Source organism: Humulus lupulus, chromosome 4, assembly GCF_963169125.1.
Source record: "Humulus lupulus chromosome 4, drHumLupu1.1, whole genome shotgun sequence".
Lineage (NCBI taxonomy): Eukaryota > Viridiplantae > Streptophyta > Magnoliopsida > Rosales > Cannabaceae > Humulus > Humulus lupulus.
In genome coordinates, this window is record NC_084796.1 from 2,367,950 (window position 1) to 2,385,898 (window position 17,949).

General features: G+C 36.4%; 3 protein-coding genes across 8 annotated transcripts; all 3 read left to right on the forward strand.

The window, feature by feature from the left end:
- Positions 1 to 173: 173 nt before the first annotated feature.
- On the forward strand, positions 174 to 4,151 carry LOC133829647 (polygalacturonase-like). Of its 2 annotated transcripts, XM_062259384.1 has the most exons (9): positions 175 to 429; positions 498 to 626; positions 711 to 878; positions 1,428 to 1,448; positions 1,944 to 2,151; positions 2,327 to 2,408; positions 2,924 to 3,032; positions 3,176 to 3,292; positions 3,794 to 4,151. In XM_062259384.1, the coding sequence occupies exons 1-9, from the start codon at positions 211 to 213 to the stop codon at positions 4,010 to 4,012; spliced, it is 1,272 nt and encodes a 423-aa protein (XP_062115368.1). In that variant the 5' UTR covers positions 175 to 210; the 3' UTR covers positions 4,013 to 4,151. The 2 variants fall into 2 exon arrangements, with proteins under 2 accessions (XP_062115369.1, XP_062115368.1); XM_062259385.1 differs by lacking the exon at positions 1,428 to 1,448 and having other exon boundaries at positions 174 to 429.
- A 1,974-nt stretch (positions 4,152 to 6,125) lies between these two features.
- LOC133829649 (uncharacterized) lies at positions 6,126 to 14,298 on the forward strand. 2 transcript variants are annotated; one of them, XM_062259391.1, is made up of 6 exons: positions 6,126 to 6,262; positions 6,548 to 6,668; positions 6,771 to 6,866; positions 13,000 to 13,103; positions 13,210 to 13,346; positions 13,918 to 14,298. In XM_062259391.1, the coding sequence occupies exons 2-6, from the start codon at positions 6,609 to 6,611 to the stop codon at positions 13,998 to 14,000; spliced, it is 480 nt and encodes a 159-aa protein (XP_062115375.1). In that variant the 5' UTR covers positions 6,126 to 6,262; positions 6,548 to 6,608; the 3' UTR covers positions 14,001 to 14,298. The 2 variants fall into 2 exon arrangements, with proteins under 2 accessions (XP_062115375.1, XP_062115376.1); XM_062259392.1 differs by having other exon boundaries at positions 6,172 to 6,261; positions 6,541 to 6,668.
- A 973-nt stretch (positions 14,299 to 15,271) lies between these two features.
- LOC133829648 (cytokinin riboside 5'-monophosphate phosphoribohydrolase LOG1-like) lies at positions 15,272 to 17,336 on the forward strand. Of its 4 annotated transcripts, none has more exons than XM_062259390.1 (8): positions 15,272 to 15,496; positions 15,642 to 15,773; positions 15,895 to 15,992; positions 16,083 to 16,113; positions 16,219 to 16,318; positions 16,431 to 16,501; positions 16,614 to 16,757; positions 16,878 to 17,336. In XM_062259390.1, exons 2-8 carry the CDS (start codon positions 15,756 to 15,758, stop codon positions 16,974 to 16,976), a joined length of 561 nt encoding a protein of 186 aa, XP_062115374.1. In that variant the 5' UTR covers positions 15,272 to 15,496; positions 15,642 to 15,755; the 3' UTR covers positions 16,977 to 17,336. The 4 variants fall into 4 exon arrangements, with proteins under 4 accessions (XP_062115374.1, XP_062115373.1, XP_062115372.1 ...); XM_062259389.1 differs by having other exon boundaries at positions 15,272 to 15,483; XM_062259388.1 differs by having other exon boundaries at positions 15,272 to 15,773.
- The last annotated feature ends 613 nt before the right edge of the window (positions 17,337 to 17,949 follow it).

Sequence of the window (17,949 nt, forward strand, 5' to 3'; positions counted from 1 at the left end):
GTAATTTATCAAAACACAGAGTCCAAACTGGTAATGAGAAAAATCACAGGTCCAACAAAATATAAACTCTTTTCAAAATCCAATTTAAAAAAAAAAAAAGTAACAGTGAAATTGCATCATTACTTTAAAACTTTCCCAACTTTTTGTACCATATAAAATAACCCAAGGTTGTTAACTTTCTTCTGCTTAAGCTCTTACTCAACTGAAAAAATGTATGTAAAAACACTCCATTTTTTTCTCCCCTTGCTAGCTCTACTAACCTCTTCTAGTGTTCCTTTCTCTTATGGCCAAAACCAAGAAAACCCACTTGCCATTTCCACTCTTGGACCTGTTTCAAGGCTCAGCCATGGAAGCTCTCACTGGAAACCATCCCAGATCTTCAATGTAGATGATTTTGGAGCTAAGGGTGATGGCACAGATGACAGAAAGGTAACTCAAAAGTTAATGTTTTGATTTGATGAGTTAGAATCTGACATTGAAGTTTGATTGGTACATAGGCATTTAACAAGACTTGGAATCAGGCTTGTTCTTCCAAAGGGGGTGTTTTTTTGGTCCCAAACAGAACTTATCTCCTTGGGCCAATGAATTTTACTGGCCCTTGCAAATTTTCTCTGCTCACTTTGAAGGTGAGTTATTTAGTACATTATGTACATATATACAAGTAAGTACCTATATTTGCTAATATATATATATATATGTGATTGTATTAGATTGTTGGAACAATTGAAGCTTCTACTGAGCAGAGTGAGTACAGAGAAGATCTGTGGCACTGGCTTGTGTTTGTTAGTGTGAAAAACTTGAGAGTTGAAGGAGGTGGAACTTTTGATGGTAAGGGAAAAGTTTGGTGGAAAAACTCTTGCAGTGTCATCAATTCCCTTGTATGTCACAACAACTCTTCTCTTATCTATTTATTTAGGGTTTTTTTTTTTTGTCGAAATGATTTATTTTTTAAAGTTATTTTGCATTTTAGCTTAGTTTTAATAATTTTTTATAAAATGATATCTGATAATTTAATCAAAAATTTAGACAGATGGTCGAAAAATTTAAATGGTCAGTAAAAAATTTGAGACAGATGGTTAGAAAATTTAGACAAGGTCGAATGTTAAACAGATGTTATTTTGCAAAACATTATCAAAAATTGGGCACATCAAAATCTTAAAAAAAAAAAAGAAAGTCATTTTCACAAAATTTTCATTTATTTATTATTTATGTTTTGTAGTGATTCATTAAGAAAAACATTAATGCTTGTTGGTCTTAGGCTGGTCCAATGACTCTTATTTATTGGGCCATGTGCTTGTAAAGTGAGTGTGCATTTACATTATAGGCATGTATGTACTCCAATAACTTAGAGCCATGTGATCTTATAAAAAATACTAACTTTTTTTCTTTCTGTGATTTTGTTTGGGTGGCTTTTCACTATTTCACAGTCCTGTGTTCGTTCTCCAATAGTAAGTTCATGGATCTTCCTTTTCAATATTTGTTTATGATATTTCAAGTATTTACAATTTGAGGTGCTTGGCAAAATATATATATTTTTCTAGAGTTTATTTTATAGACTTTGTTTTGATAATCTTTTTGTAAAGTGGGTTCCGTCTGGAGTCCATATTAGGTGTTTCGAATTCTGGATAAGGTGTTTGAAAACCCTAACGGAGTGTCTCGAAATCTCAAAAGAGGTGTCGGAGGCCATTTTGCAAAAACATTATCAAAATTAGGTCAAATTACAAAATAATTTAAAAAAAAGGGAATTTTGCTAAGACACTCATATTTTGAAGTCACTTTGTACAATGAGATACTAGACACATTTAACACTGTGTTGAAAGTGCTTGAGAGCCGAGACTTTATCTGGAAGACTATTTTGCAAAAAACTACAGGAATTGAATTTTTTTTTATACAAGTTTCCCATGTTAAGTAACTCATTTTTTTTTGGCTTTGTTTGGTAACAGGCTGTAACTTTCTATGATTGTAAGAATCTAAATGTGACCAATCTGAGGTTCAAAGATGGACAAAGATTCCATCTATTCTTTGATGCATGTGTCAATGTCAAAGCTGAAAATATATTAGTGACAGCCCCAAGTAACAGTCCAAACACAGATGGAATTCATATGAGAAGCACACAACATATTCATGTGATGAACTCTATTATCAAAACAGGTAACTATTTAATACACATCTTAACTAATTTTCTCACCTAACTAAGCCTCTATTATTGACTAAATCTTGGAATAGTATTCTATGCTTATTAATTTTTGGGTGTTTGACACTCTGAAAGTAATTTTTCAAAAAAATTATCAAAATGTTTAACTTATTATATTTTTTTTGGTTGAAGGTGATGACTGTATTTCCATCATAAATGGGTCAACCAATGTTAGAGCTACAGATATAACTTGTGGTCCTGGTCATGGAATAAGGTTTTGGATTTAATAAAATAATATATTCTTTTGATAATTTTTCATGGCCAATAATAATGATATATAACATAGAGAGCAACTACAACGCATCTCATTTTTTTGCAACACCGGTGCATCCTTTTTCTATTTCGGCACCTGAATAGTTATAATCCAAATTTTTTTTATATGAAGGTATACATTATAGCTATCTAGAACATCCTAAATTTTCAAGAAATTCCGAATAAACTATGGTACTGAAACAGAGTCTAAACTGCCTGTTGCACGCGTGCTTGTTTTTTTGTGTACGCGTGTAAAATTTGACAGTTTGAGCTCTGTTTTCGGCTTCGTAAATATTCAGAATTTCTTAAAAATTTGCAGGATATTCTAAATACCTACAATGTACACCGTCATATAAAAAAATTTGGGATTATATCTATCCAAGTGCCGAAAATTGAAAAGAATGCACCAATGTTGTAAAAAAAATGATGCATTGTAATCGTTCTCATATAACGAATCATATTTTTATGTATATGCAGCATTGGTAGCTTAGGACCTAATAACACAGAATCTAAAGTCTACAATGTGACAGTGGACACAGTAACAATGTTGGGAACTTCTAATGGAGTCAGAATAAAGAGTTGGCAGGTGAATTTTTCAATTTACTTTCAATTTTCCATAACAAGATTATAACTCACATATTTTCCAAATTTCACATATCATAATTGTTCTTTCTCTTTTACTAGGCATGCTTTAAGCAATAATTATATAATATGATTATGATTATGCAGGGAGGATCTGGTTATGGAGAAAACATAATCTTTCAAAACATAGCAATGTACAATGTGACCAACCCCATCATCATAGACCAATACTATTGTGATCAAAAGGACCCTTGTCCCGAACAGGTTATACAAATGAATAATGATAATTATAATAATGCGATTTTATAAATTAGTATTTTTTTTAAGAGAAATTGGTGAAAATAACATCTTTTTTTTAAGTGGTTTTGCATTCTGGCCTACTTTTGATAATTTTTTGTAAAATGGTCTCTGTCTAAAATTCGACCAGTTGTCTAAATTTTTCGACTAGTTGTCTAACATTTTCGACCAGCTATTTAAATTTTTCGACCACCTGTCTAAATTATGAGAGATCATTTTGCAAAAAAATATTAAAACTAGGCTAGAGTGCAAAATAACTTTTAAAAAATAGGTCATTTTGCCAAGATGTCATTTTTTTAATAATTCATTGCAACGTAGCATTCTCGACACACTTAACATCCTTTCGAATTTACTCGACATTCTATATGAAAGGTTACTTTATTAGATATTATCAAAATAATGATATTTTGCGAGACAACGTTAAAAGAAAATATATTTTTACTGATTATTTTATATTTTATGTGGCAGTATTCGGCAGTACGAATAAGCAATGTGTTCTACAATAACATAACTGGGAGTAGCTTCTCAAAAGTGGCTGTTAAGATTAATTGTAGCAAGACTTTTGAATGCCAAGGAATTTCAATGAGAGATGTGAATTTGGTAAGAGAGGGAGATGGTGTGGTTGAAGCTTCTTGTAACAATGTTGGATTGATCAAAAAAGGATTGGTTTTTCCTTCATGCTCATAAGCATCACCTTTTTCATTTTTAGGTAATGTCCAAGTAAGTTGTTGGAGAAAAAGGAAAATGATAATGTAATTTGGTCACTAGAGCCTTTATCAAATCATTTAGGGTGTGATTGGTATCCAATTCGCATACAATTTTATGATTTTAGATTTTTAAAATCTGTGGGACCCGTCAAAATACATGATTGGTAGACTGTGTTTGAAAATTAAATCCAAATAAGAATTTATATTTTATAAAGAAAAGTAGAAAACAATAAAACTATGTTTTTTATTTATTTTCACATATTCAATTTTTTAAAACTCAAAAACAATTTACAGATATTGAACTAATCACATTTTCATAAATATGTTTTTAGTCACTAAATTCAGATTTTCATTTCAGAATCTCACTTTTCAAAAGTACAGTTTTCTAATCGCGAACTAATCAGACCCTTACTTTTTCAACATATATAAACTTTGCAGTGCTTTGTTTGTACTTTATTCACTATATAATTAGATTTGCATAATTTTTTTATTCGTAGTTTGTAGGGGTGTACATGAGTTGCATTCTCGAGTTTAGATTTTTTCGATTTTGGGTTAGAGAAACGTGTTACTAAAATTCATCTGAATAGTCTTGATTTTTTCATGGATTCAAGCTCGGATTTTAAGTTGGGTTCGAGGGATTTTTGAATTTGGGCCATTATAAATTGTTAGAATATTCCATATGAAAAGTGTGAAAACATTATATAATTTATATAAGATTATGGTTACTCCACATCACTGATTACTTTTGAGACATGTTTCTTACTATACCTTTCATTCTACTTTTTATATTTTCCATTCTCTCACTATTTTATCCTTCACTCTTATTTTCTAAACGTCCATTCCACCTTTTATTCTTACATGATAAGAGAGATCAAAAAGCTCTTATGAGCATATTCTATCAAAATCGATTCAAATATTGACCTTGCAATTTGGAATAGTGAGTAAACTAATCACTTCCGATCGAGTCATTCAAGAATGATCAACAAAAATAAACACTATCTTGAGGAGGAATGTTGGAGTATCCTCCATAGAAAGTGTGATGAAACATTATACCATTCATAAAAACATAAATTATTCCACTCATTACCAAATAGTTGTGACATAGAACCTAATACTTTTTACCATACCCACCCAAGTTAAAACCCACTTAAACATATCATTGCAAAAGTACCATCTTCATAAACAATTTGAAACAATCCCTAATAAAGCCATAATAATAAACATTAGATTTTTTTTTTACAAAATATAGTTACAAAAAGACATTTTTGTAATTAACTTTAACAGATTGATTCTTAACTTTAAAAACAAATTTTTTTTTGTAACTAAAATTTACAGAACTAATTTGTAACTAAAAATTACATTTTATAACTAACATTTACAAATTTAATTTTGTGAAGTTAAACAAAATCTCATTTTCTCCACTCACAGCACCCAACAACAATTGGGGGGACAAGGCTTAAGGGCTGGCGCTTTGGCGATCGATAAACACGTGTCTAAGTGGCGTATGTTGACGTTGGCGGTGGTCGATCATAGATGAAAGAAGAAGAAGAAGAAAAAAACACAGATGGGTGAGTGAAAGGTGGTTGGCTATCGAGAAGAAGAAGAAGAAGAAGAAGAAGAAGAAGAAGAAGAAGAAGAAGAAGAAAAGAAGAAGAAGAAGAAGAAGAAAAGAAAGAGATAGACCATACAATATTTCTACCTAATGTAGAAATTAGTTTCAGTGGTTACTTTTAGGTAAACCCTTTATTTTTTATTTATAATTTTTAAGTTTTAGTATAATACCAACTATTTCAATCAATATACCTATTATACCCCTATAATTGGTGGATATTGTTTTTAGAAGAGTACCATGTGGTCAAGGGTATTTTTGGAATTGTCTGTGATAAAAATAGGTAGAACTAAATAAAGAATATTTATGAGGTAATTTTAGTTAAGAACTCATTAAACTAGCTAATTTTCAACTTATCCCCTACCTAACGTATGTTTCAATTTTAATTATTTTTTTTATTTTGGTGGTGGATTATGTCATTTTTCTAAAAAATAATGTTTGGGCTCTAAATGGGCTACCGAACAAGTAAGTGTGGGCCCAAAGATGGGCTTGGCCCATCTTCCCAATATGAGTCGCCGTCGTCTGAGTTCGCCATGGCGATTCTTCAAATTTACAGTCTTTGGATATCACAAAGAGGGTTTTAGCCATTAGGGGTTTATCGATTTCGGATTGAAATTCAAGGTTAGTGATGATGATGATGATGATAAATTGATATTCCTGCCATTTTTTCTAAACGTGATCGAACCAAACAATAACTGTTCTCTCTCTCTCTCCCTCTAGCCGTATTCAAGCTGAGTTTTTGTTTTCATTGAAGTAGTTTCTATTGCTTCTGCAAATTGGGGTCTTATTTTTTTGGTTCAAGCTTTTGTCTTTTAATAATGGCTCTCAAATTTGCATTAACATTAGTCTGTGAACATTCTTGCTTTTGGTGTTTTTGGCTAATGTTGTTATACTTGGCGGGTGCAGATACCTCTTATAAACATCTTAAGGATTTGGGTACTCTTACTCTTACCATTTTTGATTAAATATGGGTTGGAAAGCAGCTGAGAAGCTTATTAGGCATTGGAAGATTGTCAGGGGAGATAATGTAAACAAAAACACTGACTGTTCTTGTTCTTGTTTAACTTAACATAACTCAAAGGAAAAAGAAATGGTTTTGAATTATCTTGTGTTTGTTGGCTGTTTTCAGGTGATGATAACAAGGGGCAAAGACAAAGGTGAGAGTGGTCTTGTTAAGCGTGTTGTTCGCTCTCAGAATCGAATTATTGTTGAAGGCAAAAATCTGGTAAGATTGTGTTAGACTTGGACAGAGCTGCTTTAAGATTTCCATTGTGTTTGTGCTCATTTGCCTTGATTTCTTTTTATACATAATGTACTTTCAAACAACTATTTCAATATTTTTTTTGTTTCTTCAATGGTTAAGGAATGGATTGGAAATGGAGAGTTAAAACTATGAAACAATCTCCAAAATCATTCTGCTGTGTTTCCATTTGGTTTCATTTATATAGCAACTGTAGAGTGAACTTTTTAATTGCTATGGTTGATCAACTTCATTCCCCGGTGTAATTGGTTTCAAGTTTTAAACAAAGATAATTTTTGGGGACCAGAACATTACAGCAGTTGCCATGTAAGTGCACAAGAGGGACTCGAACCTCAGACCTCGTTAAAGCAAACCATATACATGATCATTTGAGCTACCCTTCTTGGGGGTGATATCTCGTAGTCCTTTCTAATCTTGACACTGCTGTATCTATTTGCTTACATCATATTTCTTCAAATTAGATACCTTATATTCTATATTCTTAGAGAGATTATGATAGCAGTATAAAATAGATTGCAAATAAAACAGTAGGAAAGATAGCAAGAATTTGGCCAGAATTATCATTCAAATTACCAAGAATTCGAGAGCTTGGTTCTCTCCAAACAAAACAGAAAATTACACCAATTTCTCCATGCTCAATACAACAAAATTACTCAGCTATATACTCTGGCCTAATTTACCCCGTGTACCCTCCTACACTCAACCAGAATTCTCATAACTAACTGGCTGACCTGTCCTCTCTTTTATCCCCCCTCTCCTAGCGTACACGTAATTAATAGGAGGTCTATCATTACCCCCCGCCCAAAGACGCACCTTGTCCTCAAGGTGGAAACTTGGAAATTGTTGCTGAATTGTGGCAAAGTCCTCCCAAGTGGATTCGCATTCAGGAAGGTGTAGCCACTGGATCAAAACCTGTGGCTGTGTTCTGTGAGTTCCTGGTCGTATGTCCAACACCTTCTTGGGTTCCAGCAGCCATTCCATCTCAGAGGACAGATTCATAGGGAGCTTAGTTGCAGATTGGAGAGGACCCAACGCTGGCCGAAGTACAGAAACATGAAAAACTGGGTGGATCTTTGCATCCGATGGGAGCTGAAGTCGATAAGCCGCACCCCCAATGCGTGACAGCACTGGAAAAGGGCCAAAAAACAGCGGACCCAATTTCTGGTTTTTTCTTTTAGCCAAAGTGCGCTGCCGATAAGGCTTGAGCTTCACATAGACTTTATCGCCCACTTGAAACTGAATATCTTTCCGTTTTTTATCCGCTTGATGCTTCATCTTCTGCTGAGCACGCTGGAGATTCAGTTTTAATAAATCCAAAACCTCATCCCGAGCCTGTAAATTCTGTTCAACTGCTGAAACAATTGTTTGGTTACCTTCCAGCCGTATTAAAGGTGGAGGATCTCTGTGATAGAGAGCTTTGAAAGGTGTCATACCCGCTGAGGAATGATACGAAGTGTTGTACCAAAACTCAGCCCATGGCAGCCATTTAACCCACTGTGTTGTCTTCGTACTCACGAAACAGCGAAGATATGTCTCCAAGCATCTATTGACGACCTCCGTCTGGCCATCCGTCTGTGGGTGGTACGCCGAACTCCGCTTAAGAACAGTCCCTTGCAATCTAAACAGTTCCTTCCAAAAGAGGCTCAAAAAATTTTTGTCACGATCTGTCACAATAGATTGAGGAATACCATGTAATTTGACAACTTCCTTAACAAAAACTGATGCAACGGTGGTGGCTGAGTATGGGTGCCGAAGTGGGATAAAATGGGCATATTTAGAAAGGCGATCCACCACGACCAATATCGAGTCAAAGCCATTAGATTGAGGTAGTCCCTCAATAAAATCCATAGAAATATCATCCCATACTTGCTCCGGGATAGGAAGAGGCTGAAGTAAACCTGTTGGGGATTGCGCCAAATACTTATTCTGCTGGCACACTGAACATTCAGCAACATATTTCTGTATATCAGCTCGCATTCCTTGCCAATAGAAGTCGGCAGCTATCCGTTGAAAGGTCCGAAACACGCCAGCGTGACCCCCTACGTTACTGTCATGGTATTCCTGCAGCAAAAGCGGAATAAACGGGGAAGAGGATGGTAAAACCAACCTGCCTTTGAACTTTAAACAGCCTTGTTGATAAGAGTACCCCGTACATGACTTCCCTGCTTGTAGGTGCTGGATTATCTTAGCTAACAGTGGGTCCGTGGCGACATGAGATTGTAAATCAGCAACAGAAATCAGATTTGGGACTGAAATTGCTTGGCAAGTTACCTCTGGCAGCACCCTCGATAACGCATCGGCAGCCTTGTTTTCTAAACCGGGCCGATATTGAATCTGAAAATCATACCCCAGCAGTTTTGTGAGCCATTTCTGGTGTTCAGTGGCGACCATACGCTGCTCCAATAAGTACCGTAAACTCCTTTGATCAGTTCGAACAATGAAATGTCTCCCAAGTAAATATGGACGCCATTTTTGGATAGCGAGGACGATGGCCATGAGTTCTCTTTCATAAACTGACTTACCGCGAGCCCGAGGGGACAAAGCTTTGCTGAAATACGCAATAGGCCGCTGGTTTTGCATCAAGACAGCCCCAATACCTGTGCCGGAAGCATCCGTTTCAACCACAAATGGTTTTGAAAAATTTGGCAAAGCCAAAACTGGAATATCACACAGAGACTGTTTCAAACCATCAAACGCTGCCTGTGCCTCTTCATTCCAGCCAAATGCATCTTTTTTTAACTGGTCTGTCAACGGTTTAGCGAGCTGGCCATATCCTCGAACGAACTTTCGGTAGTATCCAGTTAAGCCCAAAAATCCCCTCAGCTCCTTAAGTGTTCTTGGCGTGGGCCATTGGCGCATGGCAGCCAATTTAAGGGGGTCGGCGGACACCCCCTCTGCTGAAACAATGTGGCCTAAATACTCCAACTGTGACTGGGCAAATAAGCATTTCTTTTTGTTTGCAAACAGCTGGTGTTGGCTGAGGCAGTTTAAGACAATATCCAGGTGTTGCAGATGAAGTTCCATGGAGGCACTGTAGATCAAAATATCGTCAAAAAAAACAAGCACAAATTTTCTAAGAAATTCACGAAAAACCTCATTCATTAAGGCTTGGAATGTAGCTGGAGCGTTAGTCAAGCCAAAAGGCATGACTAAAAATTCGTAATGTCCCTCATGCGTGCGAAACGCTGTCTTTTCAACATCCCTAGCTGCCATGCGAATTTGATGATAACCCGACTTGAGATCCAACTTAGAAAACACTTTTGCGCCATACAACTCATCAAGAAGCTCGTCAATGACCGGAATGGGGAACTTATCAGCAACGGTTTCCCGATTTAATGCTCTATAATCCACGCAAAACCTCCAGCTGCCATCTTTTTTCTTTACCAACAAAACTGGGCTGGAAAAAGGGCTCGTGCTAGGCTGTATAATTCTGGCTCGCAGCATTTCCTTAACTAATCGCTCAATTTCATCTTTCTGGACCTGCGCATAGCGATAAGGACGAACTGAAATTGGACCAGCCCCCTCCTTTAAAGTAATCTTGTGCTCATGAGAACGCTGCGGTGGTAATCCTTCCGGTAGATAAAAAACTGGCTCATGCTGCTGCAATAATGACACTACTGCCGGCGGTACACAGTCGGGTTCTTGGATGTGTTCCGTGGACAGGGAACCAAACTGAATCCAGTAACCTTGCCCCTCTTGCTGAACCGAATGAATAAGTGCCTTGAGCGAAATTTGTGATTTACATAAACTGGGGTCCCCTTGTAGTGTGATCCATGTTCCTCCCACTTCAAACTTCATCACCATCGTTTTCCAATTAACTTGCATATTTCCCAGCGACCCTAGCCACTGAATACCCAAGATAACATCCGCACCACCCAAATCCAGCGGTAGAAAATCAGTAATCACCTTTAAAGTGCCCAGCTCCAGCTCCACGTTCGTACAAACTCCGTCCGTTCTCACCTTACCTCCCGTCCCAAGTAGGACTCCATAAGCTGTAGTCGCTGTAATGGGGATCTTCGAAGCCTCCACTAACTCCTTTGAGATGAAGTTATGTGTCGCACCACTATCAATAAGGACTGTGACTGGTTGTTCGGCAATCATACCCGATAGCTTCATCGTATGAGCTGAAGAGATGCCGACTAATGAATTCAATGATAACATAGCTAACTGGTCTTCCGATGTTGCTTCCAAGCTGGCTTCTGGGCTAAGAGGAGGGGACTCTGAAGGTTCGCTCTCCTCATTGTCATCTCCCACCAAAAGCACCTGTAATGTCTTTTGTTCACATACATGCCCCCTGTGAAATTTTTTATCACACCTAAAGCAAAGGCCCTTGCTGCGTTTATCTTGGTATTCAGTTTCTGTCAAACGTTTAGGTGTTGAAGAACTGGGTTGTTTGCCTCCCCACTGCCCAGAAAACGTCGATATCGGCCCAGAACTGTTCGTGAAAGGGGGCTGAGTCGGCCGTACAGTCGCAGGGAAAGGAGAGTAACGTGGTGGTGTAATTGGGCCTGGAGAAACCCTAGTGTAAGCCCCTTTGTGCTGAAGGCCCAATCCCAGAAGTTGGTGCCCTTCTTCAATACGCTGGGCTGTGTCCATGATATGGGCTAAGCCCAAAGGCTGTAACATATGCAACGGTCCCTTAATCTCCTCCTTCAGCCCCTTGACGAAACACCCTTCCAATACGTGCTCCGGGACGCCGGCCACCCGAGAAGCCAGGGCCTCCCAACGAAGACGATAAGCCTTCACCGTGGTCTCTTGTCGAATGGACAGCAGCTCCTCTGTCGTCGACCCAATCGGCACCTCACGGAATCGAAGCAGCAACAGCCGCTTCAATGTCGACCACGAAGTGATGGGATGCCTCTGGTTCTCCCACTGGAACCAAGTTAGGGCAGCTCCCTCTAACCCAATGATAGCCGCTTCCAACTTGTGATGCTCAGAGAATCGGTTCAAAACAAAGTAACGTTCAGCCCGCAACACCCATCCGTCGGGATTTTCACCAGAAAACAGAGGAAGCTCCATACGGGGAGGACCGAAATCACGTCCGCCAGAGAAATCGACCGGAGTGGCCGTAGTCTCCGTCGGCATCGTAGGGGGCTGTTGTGTTCCCGTCGGATCTGGTTGCGGAGCATGGGATGCCGAACAGTCACCGTCCACTGCCCGTCGTTGTCGGTCGTTCTCCTCACTTGGCCCCGTCGTACCCATACGCGTCGATCCTTGCAACAACGTTGTGATATGGCCAATCAAGAACTCCACCTTCTTCTCCAGTCCCGGAATTCTCTGGGTATCCGTGCGAAGAGCCTCGAGCTCCTGTGGGAAGTGTTGCATCTGAGCTCTCATTTCCGAAACTTCACGTCTCAGCTCAGATTGCACCTCTTCAAGTTTCTCTTCCACCAACTCCAGCTGCGGAATAGTTTTAGGTCCCATGGTAGATCTGTGCTCTGATACCAATATGATAGCAGTATAAAATAGATTGCAAATAAAACAGTAGGAAAGATAGCAAGAATTTGGCCAGAATTATCATTCAAATTACCAAGAATTCGAGAGCTTGGTTCTCTCCAAACAAAACAGAAAATTACACCAATTTCTCCATGCTCAATACAACAAAATTACTCAGCTATATACTCTGGCCTAATTTACCCCGTGTACCCTCCTACACTCAACCAGAATTCTCATAACTAACTGGCTGACCTGTCCTCTCTTTTATCCCCCCTCTCCTAGCGTACACGTAATTAATAGGAGGTCTATCAGATTACTTTTCACAGCCATTCTGTTGTTCACCTTAACTAAAAGGACCAAATAATTTAAGGCAAAGTGAGACTCGGGATGTCCATATTTATAGGCCCTTAGTTGCATCCTAGGATCCTAGCAAGAAGGAGACTGATAGCACATGAATATTATAGTTTCCTACTAACGACCTAAATAACTATTATTTTGACTTGACCCTTATAGTAAAGATGTTCTCAATATAAGAAGCTTTTTCATCGTTAGGATTCTGTGTTGTTTTATTGTCATTATTTAAAATTATGTGTTCATGTCATCCACCTCTACATTATTTTTAAAATTGTGGCTGCAACAAGTTTGTATTCTGTCTATACAGGTTAAGAAACATATCAAGCAAGGTCAGGGTCATGAAGGTGGGATCTTTACAGTTGAAGCCCCTCTTCATGTCTCAAATGTTCAAGTTCTTGATCCAGTTACTGGGTATAGCCTATAAGAGTCCTTAAAATTTAATCTAAGATGTTGTGGTGCTTGTTCTTGGCTTTACAATTCCAATGTTCAGAATGAATATTTACAGATTTTTCTGCAGGAAACCTTGTAAGATTGGGACTAAGTATCTTGAAGATGGCACAAAAGTAAGAGTATCCAGAGGTATTGGAGCATCTGGATCCATAATTCCTCGCCCTGAGATCTTGAAGATAAGGACTACTCCAAGACCTACATTTGGTACATACTAAAAATCATTCTGCTTTCTACATGCAGATACACAGAACATAGACTTAGTAGTTTGTGCGTCATTTACACTATTCACGAGGCTTGCACTTGTTGCCTCTCTTACTTAGACAAGGAATGTGAAACCTTGTTATGGAAAAAAAAATATTGGGGGTAATGTGTTAATATTATGAATTTTGGCTTTGACAAATTGACTATGAACTAGGTAGCTCAAATACTCTTTCACAATATATTTATGTTTGCTTTACTCTTTTCTTTAAACTGTTGCAGCTTGTAATCAAACGCTGACTTCAACGTGTATCGTGTAAAATGTAATAGATTGCCAATTGGCAATCCAACTTGATATCACTATGAACTTGCTTGATTACACTTTTTTTTTTTTATTATTATTATTAATTTTTAAGGTGAAATCGATGATGAAGATTTCTCAAGGAACATCTTGAACATGTTTATTTCTCCTTCATTTCACTTTTGAATCCCCAAAAAGTAGAAAACATAAGTGTATTCAAGCAAACACTAAATTTAAAGTTCTTTCTGCTGACAATTCTCTGAACTTGGGTTGCAGCTGGTCCCAAGGATACTCCAATTGATGTGGTGCTGGAGAAGACTTATGATGCAAAAAGAGGAGTAGGCATGCCTGGTCTTTGAGGGGTGACAACGGGTACTCTTGATTAATTGTGTCTTGGAAATAAGCTGAAGATATGAAGTGAGATGATCTAAATACTGATTTGCTGTGTGACCCTTTAGATTCAAGATAATCATTTCATCTAGAATTCATGTAATAATTCTACTCTCTTATGTGCCTGAACATCTGATTTTTCAGCTAATCTTATCCCGTGAATGCTGTCAGATGTTCTAAATTTGCACCAATACAACTGAATAGTTGCTAGCTTATTCTTTATACATTTGTTTCAGCTATCTATTTTTGGTTTATAGTTCTTGTACAGTTATCTGTCCCCCACAGCCAACCTTATCTATATTTATTTCTGCATCAGTACAAATATATATATGTGTGTGTGTGTGTGTGTGTTTGGGTTTGGTAGTCAGTTAAATGCTTTGCATAAAATATGTAAGAAATCAAAAAACTTTTAGGTGTTGGTGGCAAGCACGTTTTAGAAATGCCTTTATTTTTATTGTACTGAAGATCAAAATGCAATCTTTGAACAAATGAGCTAGCTTTAAGTAAGAGAATGCAATCATCTCGAAATTTTATAATAGAAAAAGAAATCATTTAAAAATATATATATATTATCTAATCATGATGACCAACTATATCATGCTTAAAATGGTTGTAGATAGTTGACTCTAGAACAATCCAAAAAAGAGTGCTTTCTAGTCTTTATATATGGTGGGAATGGGGATTATTTCTGTGGTATAACTAAACTAACAGAATGTTCATTAAAAAAAAAAAAAAAAAAAAACTAACAGAATGTTAAGCTTGCAATTTGATATGGGATTGATGATGTATAGATGGTTTAAAGGTACAAGAGAAACTTATGATTTCCCCTAAAACAAAACAATGACATTGACACCCCAAAAAGTACAATAATGTTTTCATGAATTCTTGTTTTCTAGCTCTTTGTTTCACCACCAATAATATAGATACTTTATCCTGTATAATTGAATGGATTCAGATGGATATGGAAATTTTAAACCTTGAATGTAATTCTGCTTGGTTACTCATGAATTGCTTAGGGATTTATTTATTTATTTTTGGATTGATTATGGCCCTTATATGCATTATGTGGAGCAGAAGTCTCAAATGTATTACTATATATGTCTTGTTGATTTAAATGTATACAGTTTATCTGTTTGTTATGGGTTTGTTCTAGTGGCCCATTTAAGGATGAGGAGGGCCACTAGATGATTACATTATGGATAAAAAGATAAATTTTTTTTACAGGTGTGGAGAAAGGAAAGGACAACAAAATGATAAAAGCAAGCAAAGGGTCAGAATCAAGTGGACACAAATGGAAAGACAATGAGCATATGAACTATCTTCATTATTGAACAAAGGCTCATAAATAGAGAGAGAGAGAGATGAGGAGACTGATGTAAGGGGAAGAGAGAGAGAGATAGGCTGTTGTTGGGGTCTTCTCCAACAACAAGTACTAGTTTAAGCAGACAAAAGGTGTTGTGATAAAGTTGCGTACTTAAAAGCTTAAGTGCCTCCTGCTTCCCTCAATACATTATCCAACATCTCTTGTATCTCCTATAGCACTATTCCTCTCTCTCTCTTTCTCTGTCTCTCTCTCTTTATTGGGTATTGCTTTGTTTTTTTTTTCATAGGATAAATGGAAGGAGGAGAAGTGACATCCTTAACAAAAGGAAATAAGAAGAGAAGGTTTAAAAGAATATGTGTCTACTGTGGAAGCAGAGCTGGATACAAATCTGCATTTAGTGATGCTGCTCTTGAGCTTGGTAAACAGCTGGTAATCTCTGTCTTATATCAATCACATTAAAGAAAAACTAAACTTTATATATAAATCATATATAATATCCCAACAACTCACTGGAATTGATCTTGTTTGTGTATATATAGGTTGAAAGAAAGATAGATTTGGTTTATGGTGGAGGGAGCATAGGCCTAATGGGATTGGTCTCTAGGACTGTGTTTAGTGGAGGCTGCCATGTTCTTGGGTAAAACCTTTGATAGTTTTCTTCCTTTCTTTGGTTCTCAGATGACAATTTTGACTTACCCTGATTCTGTTTTGTTGTCTGTATGTATAGAGTGATTCCAACTGCTCTTTTGCCTCATGAGGTAGTTTTTACTGTTATATATACCTGTATTTATACATCTTTACATTGAGATGGAATATCTTGTGTCTAAAGACTCAAACTGATCAAATCCCACAACAAGCTACAGATTTCAGGCGATACAGTTGGAGAATTGAAAATAGTAGCTGACATGCACCAAAGGAAGTCAGAAATGGAAAAACATGCAGATGCTTTCATTGCACTACCTGGTTTGTTCAACAAGAAACTCCCACTTTCACCATTGTGTCTTTCTTGTACTTTTCTGTACATATATATATATATGTATGAATATAATCATGAAATGAAATTACAATCTCTTAGGTGGTTATGGAACCATGGAAGAACTGTTGGAGATGATAACATGGTCTCAGCTTGGAATTCATGACAAACCAGTAAGACAAACATTATATATTGACTTTTTTGCTTTATCAGTTTGCATACTTAAGATTACTTTCAAGTGTTGATTTTTTATTTATTTATTTATTTATGAATTGAACAAAACAGGTGGGATTGTTGAATGTGGATGGTTACTATAACAGCTTGATTGCCTTGTTTGATAAAGGAGTAGATGAAGGCTTCATAGACCATTCTGCTAGACATATTTTGGTAATAGCAAATACAGCTGAAGATCTCATCAACAAGATGGAGGTAAACATATGTTAATAAATAATGAATTTCTACTCTTGAAAAATGTAGTAGAAAAGTAGGACAGTTGTATATATATGTTTGATATATATATATATATATATTGATTGTATAATATTGCAGGAGTATGCTCCTGTACATGTCAAGGTTGCACCCAGACAAAGCTGGGAAGTGGACCAATTATTAGAGGCTACACAAAGTGGGGATGCCCTAAGTTCTTAGATCTCAATCATCATCCATCTTTGATTATTTGATAATATAATATATATATATATATATATATTTATATAAATACTTAATATGTTGTGTAGTTCCATGCTAAAGAAAAAGAAAAAAAAAAGATAACTAATTCTCCATCTTTGTATTTTCATGATGGCATGGATGTTGATTGCATTTGTAAAAAAAATGCAAAAAAGATAAGCAACTTTCCCTTTCTCTTTTTCTTTTCTTTTCTTTTCTTTTTCTCTTAGCCAAGTCCAATTGACTTTGTCAACAAAGCATATGGATGAGACTCTGGTGGGGTGGAGGAAATAATAATGGCCAAGAAAGAAACAAAGATTGATGGTTGATCTTTTTATTTTATTTGCTATGAGAAGCAAGGGTTGGAATGGTATAACAGCAAAAGGGGTTTGTCCACTTGCTTTCACAATGTTTATTTTATTTGCTATGAGAAAGCAAATTGTTAAATTGTGTTAAAATTTGTACTCTTTTGGATTTTGGCTTGTCTCTCCTTCAAATCTATGCAAAGGCTCCACAAAAATTGACACATTTTTTTTTTGTTTCTTAGTGTTTGTTTTAGGTTTAAATAAGGCAAATTGTAGTTTAGTTGAGCATTTTGCTATCAAACCTAATTATCACACGTGAAGATGAAATGAAATGATGCCATCTACAAGTGGTCAATTGTTTGCTGATCTTCACAAGTTATTTGAAGTCTATTATCCAAGTTTTAAAAATTTCACAATAGACTCACTAATTGTTAAAATTTATCTGACATGACATTTTTGATGTAGTTCAATCTTAATATGGGTGATTTGAGATTTCTTTTATTGATATATTATTAATAAGTTTGATTACAATTATGTTAAAGGTTTTTTATGGGTACATACATAAAGTTATATTTAGTAATTAGTTAAAATCCAAGATAATTAAGTTATATAATTCTTATGTGGGATAATTGTGGTAAAAGTACCCAAAG